This window comes from Zootermopsis nevadensis, unplaced genomic scaffold (assembly GCF_977971745.1).
Source record: "Zootermopsis nevadensis isolate Lab colony 2312 unplaced genomic scaffold, Znev_1.0 Znev_ptg000004l, whole genome shotgun sequence".
NCBI classification, from domain to species: Eukaryota; Metazoa; Arthropoda; class Insecta; order Blattodea; family Termopsidae; genus Zootermopsis; species Zootermopsis nevadensis.
Window position 1 is genome coordinate 1,265,059 of NW_028259136.1, and position 16,402 is coordinate 1,281,460.

Below are 16,402 nucleotides of genomic sequence, written 5' to 3' on the forward strand. Positions count from 1 at the left end.
TATTTTCTAAATTCTCCCCACCTGATCCCAGCCAGAACAGGTTTCAGACGGGCCCGTTCTCTGCCGATATGTGTCTGCATGGTCCGGTCTCTGTATGACCCGGTCTCTGCCGAGGCGTCTCTGCAAAGATCGGATAAGGCAGAGATTGAGTCAGATTCCGAAATTAAGAAATATGGCAAAATAATATAAGTTTCTATACATTAAGCAAGGAAATGATAATGTGTGATGTCTTACCTACAGACAATTATTTTTATATTACTTTTCATTCTTATTTTTTTATTATTGTGGTTATAATTAATATTAGTGTTACTACTACTACTACTACTATTTATGGTAATAATATTTGGAATGGAACTTTTCACTTCATGTGTACATACAGTGACTACTTTTTATAAACACTGATATTCGTTGATACATTGTGCGTTTCTGTCCTTTAATATTATATACCAAAATTAAAATTATAAATTTGGCCTTCAATCTCTTGTAGAACTTTCATTTTAATTATAACACCAACACTCTACCATCATAGACTTCTTAATGTCAGCCCACCATTTTGGAAGACGATTGGTTGAACACTGAGCAAAAAAATAGGAAACATAATTAATTGTATTAATTATAATATATTAATAAACAGCTATTAAATATTTAGGAATATCCAGAGATGCTCAACTGACTCTAAGTGAGTTTATAACATGTGGGAAAAAAACAATTCTGTCTTTCTGGGAGTCCTTGAATTGTGCTGTGCCAATATAAACACATGTAATTCACCTTAACCTTAAAAGTTGCTTTTTAATAACTTTGCTGACATCAAGAAATATAGTTCATTTGCTGTCTTTAAGCTTGTCCATTTCTGAATTATGTTAATTCTGGCTTCTGACCTATGTAATGGTGCAAGCTAATGATTATAGATGTAACCTCACAAAACTCTTATCAGCCAAGTTTGCAGATGCAAAGTGGCAGATGGCTATGTAATGCATTTTGAAGATATGAAATCAATGTTAGAGTGAAAATGTCCTCATGCTCCAGGTGCCCATTGACCAATTGATGAGGAAACTGTGAAAGTAGCAATGTGAAGAAGCCTGAACAAATCAATACGAAAAGTCATGGTGGAACTGAGGATATCATGGTATTCAATTTAGTAAATACTGCACTTATAACTGCATATTTCCATGCAAGATAATGGCAAACTTCATGAACGTGAAAAAGAACTCAGTCTGAATTTTTCTCCTTGGGTAAGACATGAATAAGCTGTATTTCACAACACATGGTTTCAGTGTGGCAAATTTCCTACTCTGAAAATCCCTGTAATTTTAATGAGAAAGATAATTGTGGAAAAAAATATTACTCATCTAAGAATTTTTGAATAAGGTTTGTCATTAAAGTGATGTGTATTCTTGGATATTTTGCTTCATCTGTTAATTTAACATTTAAAACTCTTGAAAAACATACAACATTTTGGAAGCTGGGTGTGCTTCCATCATCAAGTAAAACCATACAACCTATTCAGCTGGGTCCATTTGAAAGAGCTTGGACTATGATTAACTCTTTCCAATGATAAAATTGAAAATTGGTATTTCAACTTTAAACTCTTATGTATTTTATGTAGTTTCAGAAGCATTATTCTTGTAATGTAACATTATGTTACTGATTGATTGGCCACTGAAGATGACCCATTAGGGTCGAAACGCATTTGGCCTATATATACTACCATTCAGAGTTAATAGTTACTGAATATATAATTTTTACATTGAGTCCCTACATGGTATAAAAGGTTTCAAAATCTTTCCAATCGACTCATCAGATTAGGCTTTACAGTTTTACCTGATGATAAAAGCAGAGCCACCCATCAAAATGACATGCGTTTTTTTTTAAATTTAAAACTTATATTAATAGACGAAGTAAATTTCCAAAAATACACATTAGTTTACAAATATTAGTGTATGTATTGTCATATTAAACAATAAAATAATTGCACTATTCTTTTTCAAAGATACAAGACAGCTCTGAATCATTAGAAGAGTATAACAACTTCATATATATACGAGTATATATATATATATATATATATATATATATGTAAAACTAATAATTCAACATTTAACAGCTTATCATTAATACTAACAACAACTCAACATAACACTGATATGGATATTATTAATGGATGGCAAATACAGTATGCTCCCAGCATTATCACTTTCACAGCATACTCAACCTGCATATGCCAACACTAATTATGTATATATAAAAGAAATTTTGTATTATATGATAAGGCAAGAAACTGTTATCAGTACTGATGGGAGATATAAATATGCACTTACATATTTTCATGCAGGCATAATTTATGGTGAGGACATCCTCTTGTAGTTTCTCTTTTAATTTTTAGACTACACCTACATGGTGATACTGTACCACAAAATTGGCATCTCTTATGATCAAACTAAATATACTGCTGTAGGACTTCTCAGTTACAATGTTCTGGTATAATAATGCCTATTATTTATGTTTTTCTATTCCAGTTTCATTGTAAATGTAACTATAAAGAAGCCTTTATTCATAAATCTTAAAAAAGCATACAATAAAGGGAAAGGAATTCCATTGCTGACATTCAAGAGCTCTGAACTGGAAAAATACAGATGAGTATCTCTGAACATTTTATTCTATAAAGGCATTATCTTGTGGTAGTTGCTGCTACTGTAGTTGATGAGTTAGTGACACATGTGGGGATAGCATTAGACCACTTCCCATTACGGAGACATCGCAGCATTGGTGCTCCTCTTAATTCCAAACCATCATCACATGTAAATGTGATGGTTTCCCCAATCTTGTAGTAGAATTTAACAGCTGACATCCGCCCACTAATAGTAGTACCAGGGTAGGAGCAAGCCTGCATACCTGCAACAAAGAGATTAATAAATTCTTAGTTTGTTTATTTTATGGTTTTGTATAAACTACTGAAAAAAGGGTGCCTATTTTAAGTTTCCCTATACATTAATATACTTTTCAAGTTCCAGGTTGGTTTATTAAATCAGGGACCCATAAACCAAACAATGCACTGTCCACTGGACATTCTGTGTCACTCACCATCTGTGTTGTTTCAGACATGTAGATATAGACATGATCACGTAAGTTAACACATTTTAATTATGGTAATAATTATTTATAACACAGAAATTTGTGAGATAGGTGAGCATCAATCATTCATGACTATATAAAGAATGTGTAAATATGTTTCAATAGGCCAAATGTTATTAACACACATTTTATTTATATGAGCTGGGACCCATCTTGAAGGTTTTAATGATTTTCCCAAATCTGTTCAATTTCAGTACCTTTAAATATGTTACAAACTCTTCTTTCCATGGCCTTTCCAATTAATCATTCATGAGTCACTCAATCAGTCACCTACTGGTATCAAATTTGTAACCATCATATAACACATTCTTTCATTTTGCTGAGGAAGTTCACTGTGTTGACAAAATTCCCACTATTTATCAGCAGTATAAAATATTGATTTCTGAGCTTCAATTGTATGAACTGCTTTGAAGTTTCTAATGCTTTGGCAAACAACACTGCAGTTGGCATCTTCAAAGTATAAGTTGTCTGGAAAGGAGTTTTCTATGAGAAAAGTTTTATCATCTTCATTTAATGATGTCTTTTTTACTAGATAATGCATTTACCCCAGTATCCTGAGCTGAAAGCTAATCAATCAGGAGCCAACTCAGAAGAGGTGGATATTATAGCCTCTGATTTAATGAATTATCATCCTTATATCCAGAAAAGAAAAAATTCTGATTAAATGTTATCATAAAAATTTTAGTTCAGCTTGGTACATACATTTGGGTACAGTCCCTGACCATCTCCCATTCTCCTGGCATGCTATGATTGGCTGTCCCTCCATCATGAATTCTGGGTTGCAGTTGAACTGTATCACATCTCCAGCCTTGTATGGCCCACTGCCTTGAATATAACCATTATCTGGTGTTCCTGGAGTATCACATTGCACTTCTGCAAGTAAATTCACTTTTAAATGATTTCATTTGATTCAGGAATTGTGACTGTATCAGACACCATATGGTCAAATTTTAAAACAACAAACAGAAATATATTATCAACACATCTTTGTAAATTACCATGAAATACATAGCAGTGTAATATTTACACATAACTTGAACAAAGAAAAATTATGAATGGGTTTTGTGGGTGGTCTCCCACCACATATAAAAGTCATATATGATATGTAAATTTTTCAACTATTTAGACTATATCATACCCTTAACCTTAGATAATCCAACAGAATAACAAGAAACTGATTACAGTTCATTACATCTATAACAATATGTAATACCTGAAACAAGCAGAGAGCAGATACAGCTATGTAACAAGAAGAGATAAAACTTCAAATGGGAATTTAAGCTTGAATATTTATATGATAGAGTAAACTACTTGCTGATGATATGATAGTTGTTAGGTATATGACCAGAAATTAAGTTGCTACAAACATTAAAATTTATCATTTAAATTCAAGAATTAGTGGATAATGTAATTAGGAATATTCAGCTCATGATTACCCAATTATTTCACTATACAATGATATGAAACTGTAAACAGTCACAAGAATTAAGTATGTATTTAATAAATTTAAAAAAAAGATGCCATGAATAAAGATAGTTACCCCACCTCAACAGATTAATAAGAAGCATAACCAAAATCATACAGACACAAACACAGTTCATCCAAAATAAATTACGAGGTGCGATCGGAAAGTTTCAAGACTGTGTCAATAGAGGGCGAACCGGATGTAGTACGAGCTTCTGCCGCTAGGGGGTGCGGCCTACATTCATAGTGAATCAGTGTGCCAGCCGGCATCATCGAATTAGCATTTGTTTCTTAGTTACGGGCGTTTTGGTAGTGCATTACACCGAAACGGCTACGGAAACCTATGAAATGCTAAAGCAAGCATTTGGGGAGTCCGCAATGGGTCGTGCACAAATTTTTGTGTGGCATTCACGTTTTAAAAATGGCCGAACCTCTGTCGATGATGACGAGCGTTCTGGACGACCATCTTCGAGCACAACGCCCGAAAATGTTACGAAGATTCGGCAGGCCATTCACGAAGATCGACGTCATACCATCAACGACTTGTGCGACATTGTTGGGATAGGCTATGGGACCTGTCAGCTGATTCTAAAGGAAGAACTCCACATGCGACGCATCATGACAACGCGCCAGCGCACACCGCCCTCAAAGTTCGGCAGTTTTTGGCCTCAAACACCATGGCCGTCATCCCGCACCCTCCTTAGCTCCGTGTGACTTCTTCCTCTTCCCAAAGATGAAAATCCAGCTAAAGGGAAGGAGATTTGAGACGATAGAAGAGATTCAGGCAGAATCGCAGATGGTGCTTGACAGGCTGACAAAGAAAGATTTCCAGGGATGCTTCCAGGCTTGGCAGCGGCGCTGGGATCGTTGTGTTCACTCCCAGGGGAACTACTTCGAGGGTGATGGATGAATTTAATACCTCAGATAAGTGTACGGGTTTTTATACGAGCAGTCTTGAAACCTTTCGATCGCACCTCGTACATAATGCATGAGGCAAATTCATGAAGAGCAGAAGACCATCTCTGAACCTGATTTAGCAGCTTGTCATATGAACTAAGACAACAGAACATGAAGTCAAATGAATCATATATGGTACTGTTGACAACGAAATCTGCGATGTGTGTGTTTATATGTGACAAATATCATTTTGCTGAAATATAAAGATATTTGGTATAACCATATCAGAATAAAAGATGATGGTCCTGAAGAACCCAATGGCAATATAGGTACCTCTAAAATAAGTTCTGCAACATATTTAGATCAACAGAACTGTGTGTATGGGAAGAATTTCTTACACTTCAGATGAAACAAAAATAAATAATTAATTATGATAATATTGTACAGCTCATAAAGTTCTACAGAATATCATAATGCATCATAGAATTCCTTGATTAAGGAATGGTTGGGAACCACTGTAGCAGATATAGGTTTGCAAAGAAGGATGTAACTGTCATCACAATTTGGACATTATCATAAAAATGCATGAGATGGTCATTGTAAAATGTATTCCCACCACAAATTTATTTTCAAGAGGATAGAAAGGCAGATAAAAATAAATTATGTAACCTCTTTACCTTAACCTAATTTGACATTCTTGATATCCTGTGGACATACTTTATACAAATTAAATACATATATTGTACCTTGACAAGTGGGTAGAGGAGAAGCCCAGTCTCCTGTGTGCTGACACACAGCTTCATGTGGCCCACGCAACCCATATCCCTGGGCACAGCTGAACACAGCTCGACCACCCACTTCTCTGCTTAGGATTGACACACGGAGATGTGGGTCCGTTAAATTTACAAGATCTGCACATTCAATACCTGTGCAAAATTATTCAGTTTTACAAATATGAAAAGAATATAAAATTAAATATGATAAGATAATGGAGAATCCAAAGAGGGCAGGAGGGTCAAAGCAATCTAAAGTTAAGTACACTGAATTTCTGACTGAATGGCAAGTTTCACAAAGGTTTGGGAGGGGTAAAGTCAGTGGCAATGATAATCATTCCTCTAAGAGCTTCCAATTTAACAGGTTTCAGTCTTCAAAAACATTATGAAAAAACAAGTATGGTACTGCTGGTGTGAGGTCTGGGCCCATATATTTGTAAATTGCAAGCCATATCCCACAGAAAAAGGATATGTTTATCCCGTAGCAGTTTAAGATAAACATCAGAAGTGGTTGACCCTCAATGAAAACATCACAGGACACTTATGTGCACTCTATTAATACAGTGGCTTAGTGAAAGTGGTTTAAAAACATTTGTCCAAGTGTGTAGAAAGGACTGTAAAAATTTCATGTAGACAAAAAAGCACAAAAGTAAAAACTATACAAAAGTCTGAAAAGTCCAGATTGTAAACTAATTTTATATAAAAAAAATAAAATTCACAAATGCTCAGATCTCGGAAGTCAGTGTCCTAGAAATAGCACCAAGCTTCACAGATATTTTTCTATTCATAAAATTTCAAATTAAATAGTAAAATTTATTTATTATAATACTTCTTTTGTTTATACCAGTGGGCCCCAACCTTTTTGTGCCTATGGGCACATTTGAGAGTTTATGCGATCGTGGCGGGCACCAACCAATTAACAAAGCCAAATTTTTCTTTTATCTGGACAAATAAGTAATCGTCACCAAGCAATACACAAAACAACACGACGTTTAATGATACAAGAAACCATGCAATCAAAAATACTTACTTTCAAAAGTACAATTATTATTACTCAGGTGGGTAGTTAGTGTGATATTTGGCACTGCATTTAATCTGTCAGTTTTTCAAATTTGCTTGTGTAGGAAGATGTTGCTGCTCGCAAACAATCGTCAAGATGGACATTAGTAAGTAGAGATCTGTGCTTTGATTTTATAATGTTCATGGTTGAACGGCCTTCATTATTCAGTATAACATCTTTCCGTATCAATGCTGGCACCCGCAGGCACTGCGTTGGGGACCACTGGCTTATACTATATAGTACTACCACCATTTTTGCTTCAAGTTCTTAAACTGAACCTACTCAAAAGATGATTTTTCTAACCACTGCAATAGTGTAGAATATACCCTAGACCAGGGATGGGGAACCTTTTCATGTTGGAAGGCCGCATTAATTTAACTGTAATCAAATAAGACCGCATTTAAGAAACTTCAATTAGATATACTTAAAAATGTACATTATTTTGTAAAAATCTAACTACTATGTACTTAATAATTTCAAAAAATGAAAACTATTTGTTAATTTTAAAGTTAACTAATCTTTTAATGACTTTGTTGTGTCTGTTTTTTGTTGGAAAGCATTTGAATGTTTGGTTGCAGCATGGAGGTCCGCAGTTTCAGTTGATCCTCTAGATGGGTATCCGTCATTTGTGACCTTAAGGGCGTCTTGAAAAATGTATTAATAAAAATAAAAGGATTTGTTCTGTAAAATTTGGATTCAGTCAAAAGGCCGCATTTAAGGACCTAGAAGGCCACATGTGGCCTTAAGGCCGCAGTTTCCCCACCCCTGCCCTAGACCCATGAAACATGTTAGTCCTTGTGGGGTTGACTGTGAAGAACATCATGCCATTCGATTTTGTGGTGTGCACTTACTTTCACAAATGGGAATAGGTGCACTCCAATTTCCAGAGGGCAAACATGTGATTTCTGGTGCACCAATCAAAGAATTGCCATTAGCACATGACAGTAACACCCTTGTGTTCATCTTGGTATTCAGAGTGCTGAGATTCATGCCACGACGAGGCGGAATCATTGGACAGTGCACCGCTGATTGAAAGAAAGCCAACTGATTAGTGCTGTGTTAAATGTACATTGAAATAGATTGTAAGACACTACAACTGTAGATACCTCAATTTCATCAGGTACAGTTAGTAGTGTAGTAGTATCATCTTTTTCTCATAAATAAAAATTGTTAAACAATCAGAAAACACTTTTTCCACTGTGTAAACGTATGAATATTAAATAAATGATACAGTGAAATACATATCTTAAAATTTATATCAGTAGGCAACTTAGTCTTCAAGAACATGTATTCAGATGAACAAAACTGAACACTGTGGTTAGCATTCCTCCACTAAAGTAGCCACAGGTTTCATTCTTGGTCCAGACCTGAGGTTTTGTTGTTTTTCTCAACACTTACAGAAAATTCTAAGGCAATACTTTATGGTAGGATGAGCCGGGATAGCTCAGTCAGTATAGTGACAAGCTACGGGCTGGATGACTGGGGTTCGATCCCCGATGGGGGCAGAGGATTCTTTCCTCTAGCCTCTGCGTCCAGACTGGCTCTGGGGCCCACCCAGCCTCCTCTACAATGGGTACCAGGGTCCTTTCCCGGGGGTAAAGCCGGCCGGGGCGTGATGCTGACCACTGACCCCCATCTAGTGCTGAGGTCAAGAAAGAGAGGAGCTATATCTCCTCTCATCCCAAGCGCCTGTACGGCATGTAGCGGGACAAACTTTACTTTACTTTATGGAAGGCCACAATTGTTTCTTTCTTCTTCCTTCTGAATTCGCCATTTACTATGATTCATCAATTTAAAGCATACAACCTGTGGAGCTGAGAAAGCATCATTTAAATAAAATAAGAGGCAATAAGATAAGCAATGGATCAAACAATGAGGGTACAGGGAAGTTGACCCAGACAAGTTTGCAGTTTGTCTTCACTTTTTATAACACATAACAGCAAAGCTCTGAACAGAACAGATAACATATCTCACAATAGTGTCTGTCTCATCTATGTCCTTATGACCAGGTGATTATAGCACCATTATAGTAAGCACTGTATCAACCACATCTAGTTTGGTGTTAAAAAGGAAGGTAATACTACATTTCTAAATAAGTCTAATGAATGTGTGAGTATATTTAATCAAATTAGATATGTCTTCTTTTCATGTGACAAAGTATATGAATTTAGTTATCTGAATTTCAAACTCAAACAATAAGAGATGAAAAAGTTTGTAAAGTAACAGCATTAAAGGCAACTCTCGGTTTACAAATGAGTTCCGTTCCAAGACGTTGTTCGTTAATACATTTTTGTTTGTTATGTGTATCTTGCATTCCTGAGCTTTTACAATACATATCGTATATGTTAGCAGCCATTTTAAAGCATTAAAACCATGTACTAAACATCGAATGGTCTATACAATACGTTTTATTAAATGTATGTATGCATTATGGTTTAACATAGGCAAAGCAAGTGATGATCCTATTATATTATAATAGGGGGAATAACCAATTTCTTTCCCACGAGAAAACATTCTATACAGCGTGGCATGTAAACCAACGTCTTTTTACTGGCTAGATTAGTTTTATTAACCAAGAACAGTTCAGTATAATTATCATACAATATTTTTCTGATAATTATTGTAATAAACACATTTTTTAAAAGTTTATTTATTTAAATCTTACAATTATGTTCACTATACAATTGGCATTTCGTTTTATAAGGAACTCTATCTATTGGCGACTTTAAGAAATTTTGAATAAATTGTGTCGTTCGTTGTAGCGAATGTTCGTAAATCGAACGTTCACAAACCGAGAGTTGCCTTTATATACAGAACGTACATAAATTATCTCGACAACTTTACTCATGAATAAAACCTTTACAAAAAGTCAGATGCATTATTTGAGCATCAACTGTGAAAGAAACTCTCAAAGATTTACCGAGTTCCACGCAGATGGTAGCACCCATTGTTTTCCACTGCACTGTTCTTCCAGCAAGACAATGTACCACCACACCAAAAGATGACTGTGCATGCAACTCTTAACCAGCATTTCCAAAACCAACGGATTGGCTGTGCTGGTCCCATATCTTGGTTGGCTAGATCGCCAGAATCACATACTGATTTTTTCCTATGGGGATAAGTAAAAGTCTGTGTACCGAACTCTGGCAGCAGACATCAGCAATTTGATGGACAGAATTGCAGCTGCTATTACAACAGTTGTCACTGACATGCTGCAGCATACATGGATGGAGCTTAAATATCATTTGAACATTGTATATGTGACAAATGACACCCATACTCTCACAGATGTCTTTTAAACAGCGTGTTCATGTCTTTGCATAAAGGTTTTATTCATGAGTAAAGATGTAAAGATAATTTATATACACTCTGTATAGTAACGGTTTAGAATCTTTCTTCAAAAGTTGATAGTAAAGCATGTTGTCCCTGATGGTTAAGTAAACACCATGCCATGGAGATGGGGAATGGAGGTACAGCTCCACACAGTCTTAAATTCAGCTCTGGAAGGAGGTGAGTTGTCAGTGCCCATTGGATAGAGGCTGCAACAGACCAAGAGGTGTCTGGACACTGTGGCAAAGAGGAAATCCTTCCATGCCAGGAATCGAACCCCACTCATCCAGTCCATAGTCTAGTCACTGACTGAACTATCATGGTTCCTTTCAAGAGATTCCTTGTTTTTATGTAACATGAAAGTTCATCAGTGCTCAGAAAAGCCCACAATTTAACCATATCCTAAGCCAGTTCAATTCAATCTGAATCCTCACATCTCATTTCATTATCACCACAGCCACCACTATTACCATCCATGGATTAAGTTTCTGTCCTGTTCTAGTTACAGGAAATAAAACTGTTTAGTCTTTTTTTTGCCTTTCATTTTATACTGACAGATTCATACAACAGCTTCAGGCTTTGGTTTTATTATATTTTTTTTTTAATGATCAACATCTGGAACCACATAATTGCATTAAGCTCATCAATTCTTCTTTACTTAATGTTTCACAGATCTAAATATCCTCCTTACCAGTTTGTTCTCATATGTCCTCAGTCGACATCCTTTTTTTAAGACTGAATGCATAGTTTTCAATAGTTTCATCCATCTTATTAACAGTTTAGTTCTGAAGCATGAAAGCTCTTGTTTTAGTCTGAAATTACTTCCCTATCCCCTACACTATTATCAAATGACTATTAAAAATGCCATGTGACTGAAATCAGATGGTAGTGTTATATTGACTGATTAAGCAATGAACAATTTGTTCAACCCTATGCAATACTTGAATACATCACAGGCATTGTATATCAAAATATTTATTGTGCAATATTTCTGTTTATATAAATTAATTAAAAAGAACAATTTAAAAACTAAAAACATAACTATGTCCTCAAAGCTACTTTACATTTCATAAAGTGCTCTATATCATACCTTTCACAAGTATTTCTACTGCATGTGTGTGTCTAGTAGGAGTAACACATGTGAACACTCCAGAATCATCTCTGCTGGCATGATATATACTTAGGCGGTACTCCAGCTGTGAATCGCGCCCTGGATCAGTTGTCCAGCCTTCAGGATATTTTCTGTCACAAACAGAGGTATTCAACAGAATGTTACTGTTTACATTATCACTGGTCAATATCGATATTTTCCTAGGCAGAAGTCTGGTTATTACAGGATTAAACTACAATTATAATTGTCAAAGTAATTAAATATTTTATGTTATATGGACAGTTTCAGACTTTCATGAGTGCTGAATGTTTCTGTACCTGATCATTCATGCAAGTGCTGAAAAACAAGGGATTGTGTAAAATATATGTAACTGTATTAATCATGGAGTATGTTCAAAATGTTGAATGCTTTCAGGGACATAAAAGTAAAGGTTATATCACACTGTAAAGAGACAAATATTGTAACACTCTTACCTATAATTGTGGCTGATAACCCACTTGGGGGTGCCAAACCTCCGTATCCACAGGCATTCCATGTGCACAATCGTTCCTGGATATACAATTAGCCGCCCATCATTGCTCTGTGCAATTGGTCCCAACTGATGACGAAATAAGATAGTTGGTGGTTTTTCCACTGCAGGAAGAAAAACTGTTATCCAAGCTTATGCAAATCTGCCAAAATATTGGAATATTGAGAGCATCAATAAAACTAACATGTATTCCATGCAGACAAAATAACAAAGTAGCAGCATTCCACAGTTTCCAAAATGAAGAAATATTAACATATAGACATAGTATAAAACAGTGAATTATATTATTTTAATTTCCTGTGCCTATCACAATTCCTGTATGTAAATGAACAGGATACAGGTCTATGTTAAAATTGAAATGAATACAAAGCACAAGTATAGCAGCAATTTAAGAGATCATCAGTTGCATATAAAATCAAAAGAATTTACATATTTCATAAAATGGTATGTTCTTACAATATATTTAAATTCCTGCTTCATATTTAACTTTACAAGGGTTTTAATTACAAGACTTTTTTAATCAGTTTTTATGACCAAAGGCATATAAGAACAAGTAACTTGGGAAATTAACACATTCCCCATTATCTATACATGTCTCCTCAATGAACATGTACTAGAATAACAGTGTAATACAAGACAACATGGTACTGTCACTGGCTAGTTTGTTTTTGCTTAGACTGAGATTTTGATAAAGAAGTGCATGAAAGAGGAAGTTTTAATTATCTTAAAAAGTCCTATCATGATAGACCCTTACATATTTGAATGAAGATTTACTTTTTAGTTTGAACTATAACACGCATACAAACTTAAAATCAAGAATATATACAATGCATGCAGCCAATCTGTTTGAGAGGCAATAATGATAAAAGAAGAGGTGCAAAGGGATGTTTGTATCTCCTATGTAATTCAGTATATAAATTTGCATGCATTTCTGAAATCTGAATATCTTGTACCTCTCTGTTACAAAGTAGACACAGTATCAGTTAGTTAATTGACTGAAAGCAGAAAAGTTTAGCATTTTTTGCAGTGACAACATGATTCTGTAACTGCCCATTCATTTACCATCATAAGATTTCCACACTGTAACTGGTCATTCTTAAGCAAAGTCTCATTTAATCTTCTCATAATTGTACACTAGTCTAGTGACACCAGGAGCAATTAGAGGTGCATTTTTCTTCATTCCAAAAATAAATTTACATTATCACAAACAATTTTATATAGCAGTGTGAATGCAATGCCTGTTGAAATTGTAGTGTGAGATCAGTGAACTATATCAGGATGCAGGAAAACAAATGTGTTTTAGTAAATCTGGATTTTGTCACAAACAAAGTTCCTTTTTGTGTTTGATAACTGCTGCATTTACAGCACTTTTTGTGCATTATTTCCTCTTAAGTTTTCAAAATATAAATGCTTGTATTCCAACAAATATGGTAGCCTTTTTAAAAATGTTGTAACAAAGTAAGATAGTCTATTTGAACTAAGAAAATAAAAATTAGTGACAATATATGCAAACAATCTAAAAATTGTAGAAGCAAGGAAAGATAAATAATTTTAAATACATTTTTAATTAATGGTAACACACATTAGCCTTAAAAGCAATGGGATAATGCATCTTGTAATAGACCATTCTGAATACAAAATGAAGCAGACAAATGTTTACTGAAATACACCTTACTATACCTTTTATCGTACAACACAAGTAAATGAAAAAACACATACAAATACATTTTTAAAACTCAGAAATGAAGTAGTGATACATGAAATTGGTAATATTTTCTTTATTGTTTAATGTGTTTATAATTTAAGACACACATACTTAAAATATTATACTTCCTTACCACATCATAACATATGGGTACAAACAGCCTTGATTGTTGGAAAAACAGAACACTGATTAAACTTCATTAAAAGAAAAAGAATTAACTGAACACAGATTTAATTTTTTAAAAAATTGCATAATTCATACATAACTGAAAGGATTTCAATAGACTCTTGTCTTTCATGTTGTGTGAGCCTGCATAGCTCAGTCAGTATAGTGACTGGCTATGGACTTGATGACTGGGGTTTGATCCCCTGATAGGGGCACAGGATTTTTCCTCTACCCTCTGCTTCCCTCCAAGACTCCTATCCAATGGGTGCTGGGGTCTTTTCTCAGGGGTAAAGTGCAGCTGGGGGGTGATGCTCACTACTCACCCCCATCTAGTGCCGAGGTCAAGAAGGAGTAGGAGCTATATGACCTCTCCGCCCAAGCGCCTACATGGCATATATTGGGACAGCTTTACTTTACTTTCATGCTGTAAAACAGGAAATACAACATTTCATATTAAGTATACTTACATGCATAATCATTTTCCTGGTTCAGCCCAAAACACACAGGCTTCTGGCCATCCCATTCACCACCCACACAACGGCGACGATTAGAGCCAATCATAGAGTATTTCCCAATATCAACACATCTTGAAACCTAAACAAGCACACACAATTTTTTCAGCATCTAAATATACAATTGAGAGACATTTCTTACAAGCCATCAGTCAGTGGGATATTTTAATAAAAAAACAAACAGAAATACTACAATAAAATTCTATTTGGGAAGAAAGAAATCATTTGACAGGCACCTAAGCTGCAATAACATTCACAGGAAGCTCATTTTTTCCCTTGGACAGTGACAATGAAAAACGTAATGAAATTCAATGATAATTATATTAGTGAAAATCAATTAGATTTACATAATAAATTTCAAGAGCACTTCCTTTTATCTCATAGCAATTTAATTAAATGCTTATGAAATACCTAGAATTACAGATTTTGCTCTCTGCTGTATTTGTTGATTCCATTTGATTTGAATTAAATGATGATGTCACTCCCAAAGCAGAAGTTTGCAATACCACTATGTTCTAATTCTGGTTTATGAAATGTAATGACAATTTCAGTAGCTCAGACTACATAACACCGAAACATATGATGACCAGTGAGTAAATGAGTTTAAAAGAATGTGGAAATAAGCTTGTGTGACCTAATTTAAGATACTATCCCAGCATCTGCATGACTGAGAAAAAGTACAAAAACCATTAGTTAGTATAATTGGTGTCTAGGCCAAGATATGAACCTGGGTCCTTCTGAATATGATGCAGGAATGCTACCCACTCAACCATTACATTGCCACCTTGTCACCTTAACAATGGAGGAAGTTAAAACACTATTAAGAACATACACATGGCTATGATGATAAAATAAACCTAAGTTTCCTTGTAAAGTAGGGAATGATAAGGTTAAAATATGGTAACTTGTAGATTCAGAAACTATGAAAATGACAAATAAATTAAGCTGTATATTTTTCAAAGATCTATTTTAGGACCATAGACTGAATGGCATTACTGATGATCCCACATCACAATATTACTTTTAATGGTACAAAATTACATTGAATGAAGGTCAGATGGTCTCCATTGGTAAGAAGTCTGAGTCAAGTTTCATGAAAATAAACAATTTGTTGCAGAGTTGTTTATGAGGACATATCACAGAACCATGTCTGTATTGGCAATACACGTAATAAGCTGTACTGTCCTTATTAATGTTTATTACAATAACAAACACTAAGCATGTTTAACATTTATTTATTGCATTTCAGGGTTAGCCAAATTTATCAGCTGAGTAGATGATACTAAAGCAGGCCAATAAGTTCTGAAATGCAACATTAGAAAAATAAGATTTTGTGCTTCTTCACTCTTTTGTAAACCTGATTACTGCTGTGACATCTGATTTCTTTATCTCTCATGCTTTGGATGTGTAAAGGTAACTCACCAGCAAGGAGCCTGGTGGAAATTCCACAACTTCTTCAGTGATCTGCTGATCATTGTAGAATGACACAACATTAGGTTCTGTGTTCCGAAATATACATGTACTATTTCGTAGAATCCCCACTCCATCTAGTACATCTTCACCTTCTGCAATCAAAGTAACATTCTAAAATGTTTGTATTTGAGCAAACAGAAATATTACAGTTCATCTAAAATCAAGTGTCAAGTTGTTGTTAATATGTACTTGTACATACTACGAATTATTGATGGAACATCATTGAAGAATTATTAACATAACCATATATA

At 34.9% G+C, this 16,402-nt stretch overlaps 1 protein-coding gene across 7 annotated transcripts in view; it reads right to left on the reverse strand.

Annotated features, from left to right (window-relative positions):
• Nucleotides 1-259: 259 nt before the first annotated feature.
• Nucleotides 260-16,402, reverse strand: part of Hasp (Hig-anchoring scaffold protein) — a 98,214-nt gene continuing 82,071 nt past the window's right edge. For 4 of the 7 annotated variants that reach the window (XM_022058447.2, XM_022058450.2, XM_022058449.2 and 1 more), the window contains 8 exons: nt 16,101-16,243; nt 14,634-14,760; nt 12,241-12,415; nt 11,747-11,898; nt 8,178-8,351; nt 6,240-6,419; nt 3,835-4,005; nt 260-2,892 (listed from right to left, as the gene is read on the reverse strand). In XM_022058447.2, the coding sequence (XP_021914139.2) occupies nt 2,669-2,892; nt 3,835-4,005; nt 6,240-6,419; nt 8,178-8,351; nt 11,747-11,898; nt 12,241-12,415; nt 14,634-14,760; nt 16,101-16,243 (1,346 nt within the window). In that variant the 3' untranslated portion in view covers nt 260-2,668. Of the gene's footprint in view, nt 2,893-3,834; nt 4,006-6,239; nt 6,420-8,177; nt 8,352-9,229; nt 10,866-11,746; nt 11,899-12,240; nt 12,416-14,633; nt 14,761-16,100; nt 16,244-16,402 lie in introns of those variants that run through there. The other 3 variants (XM_087342812.1, XM_022058448.2, XM_022058451.2) reach the window with 2 other exon arrangements.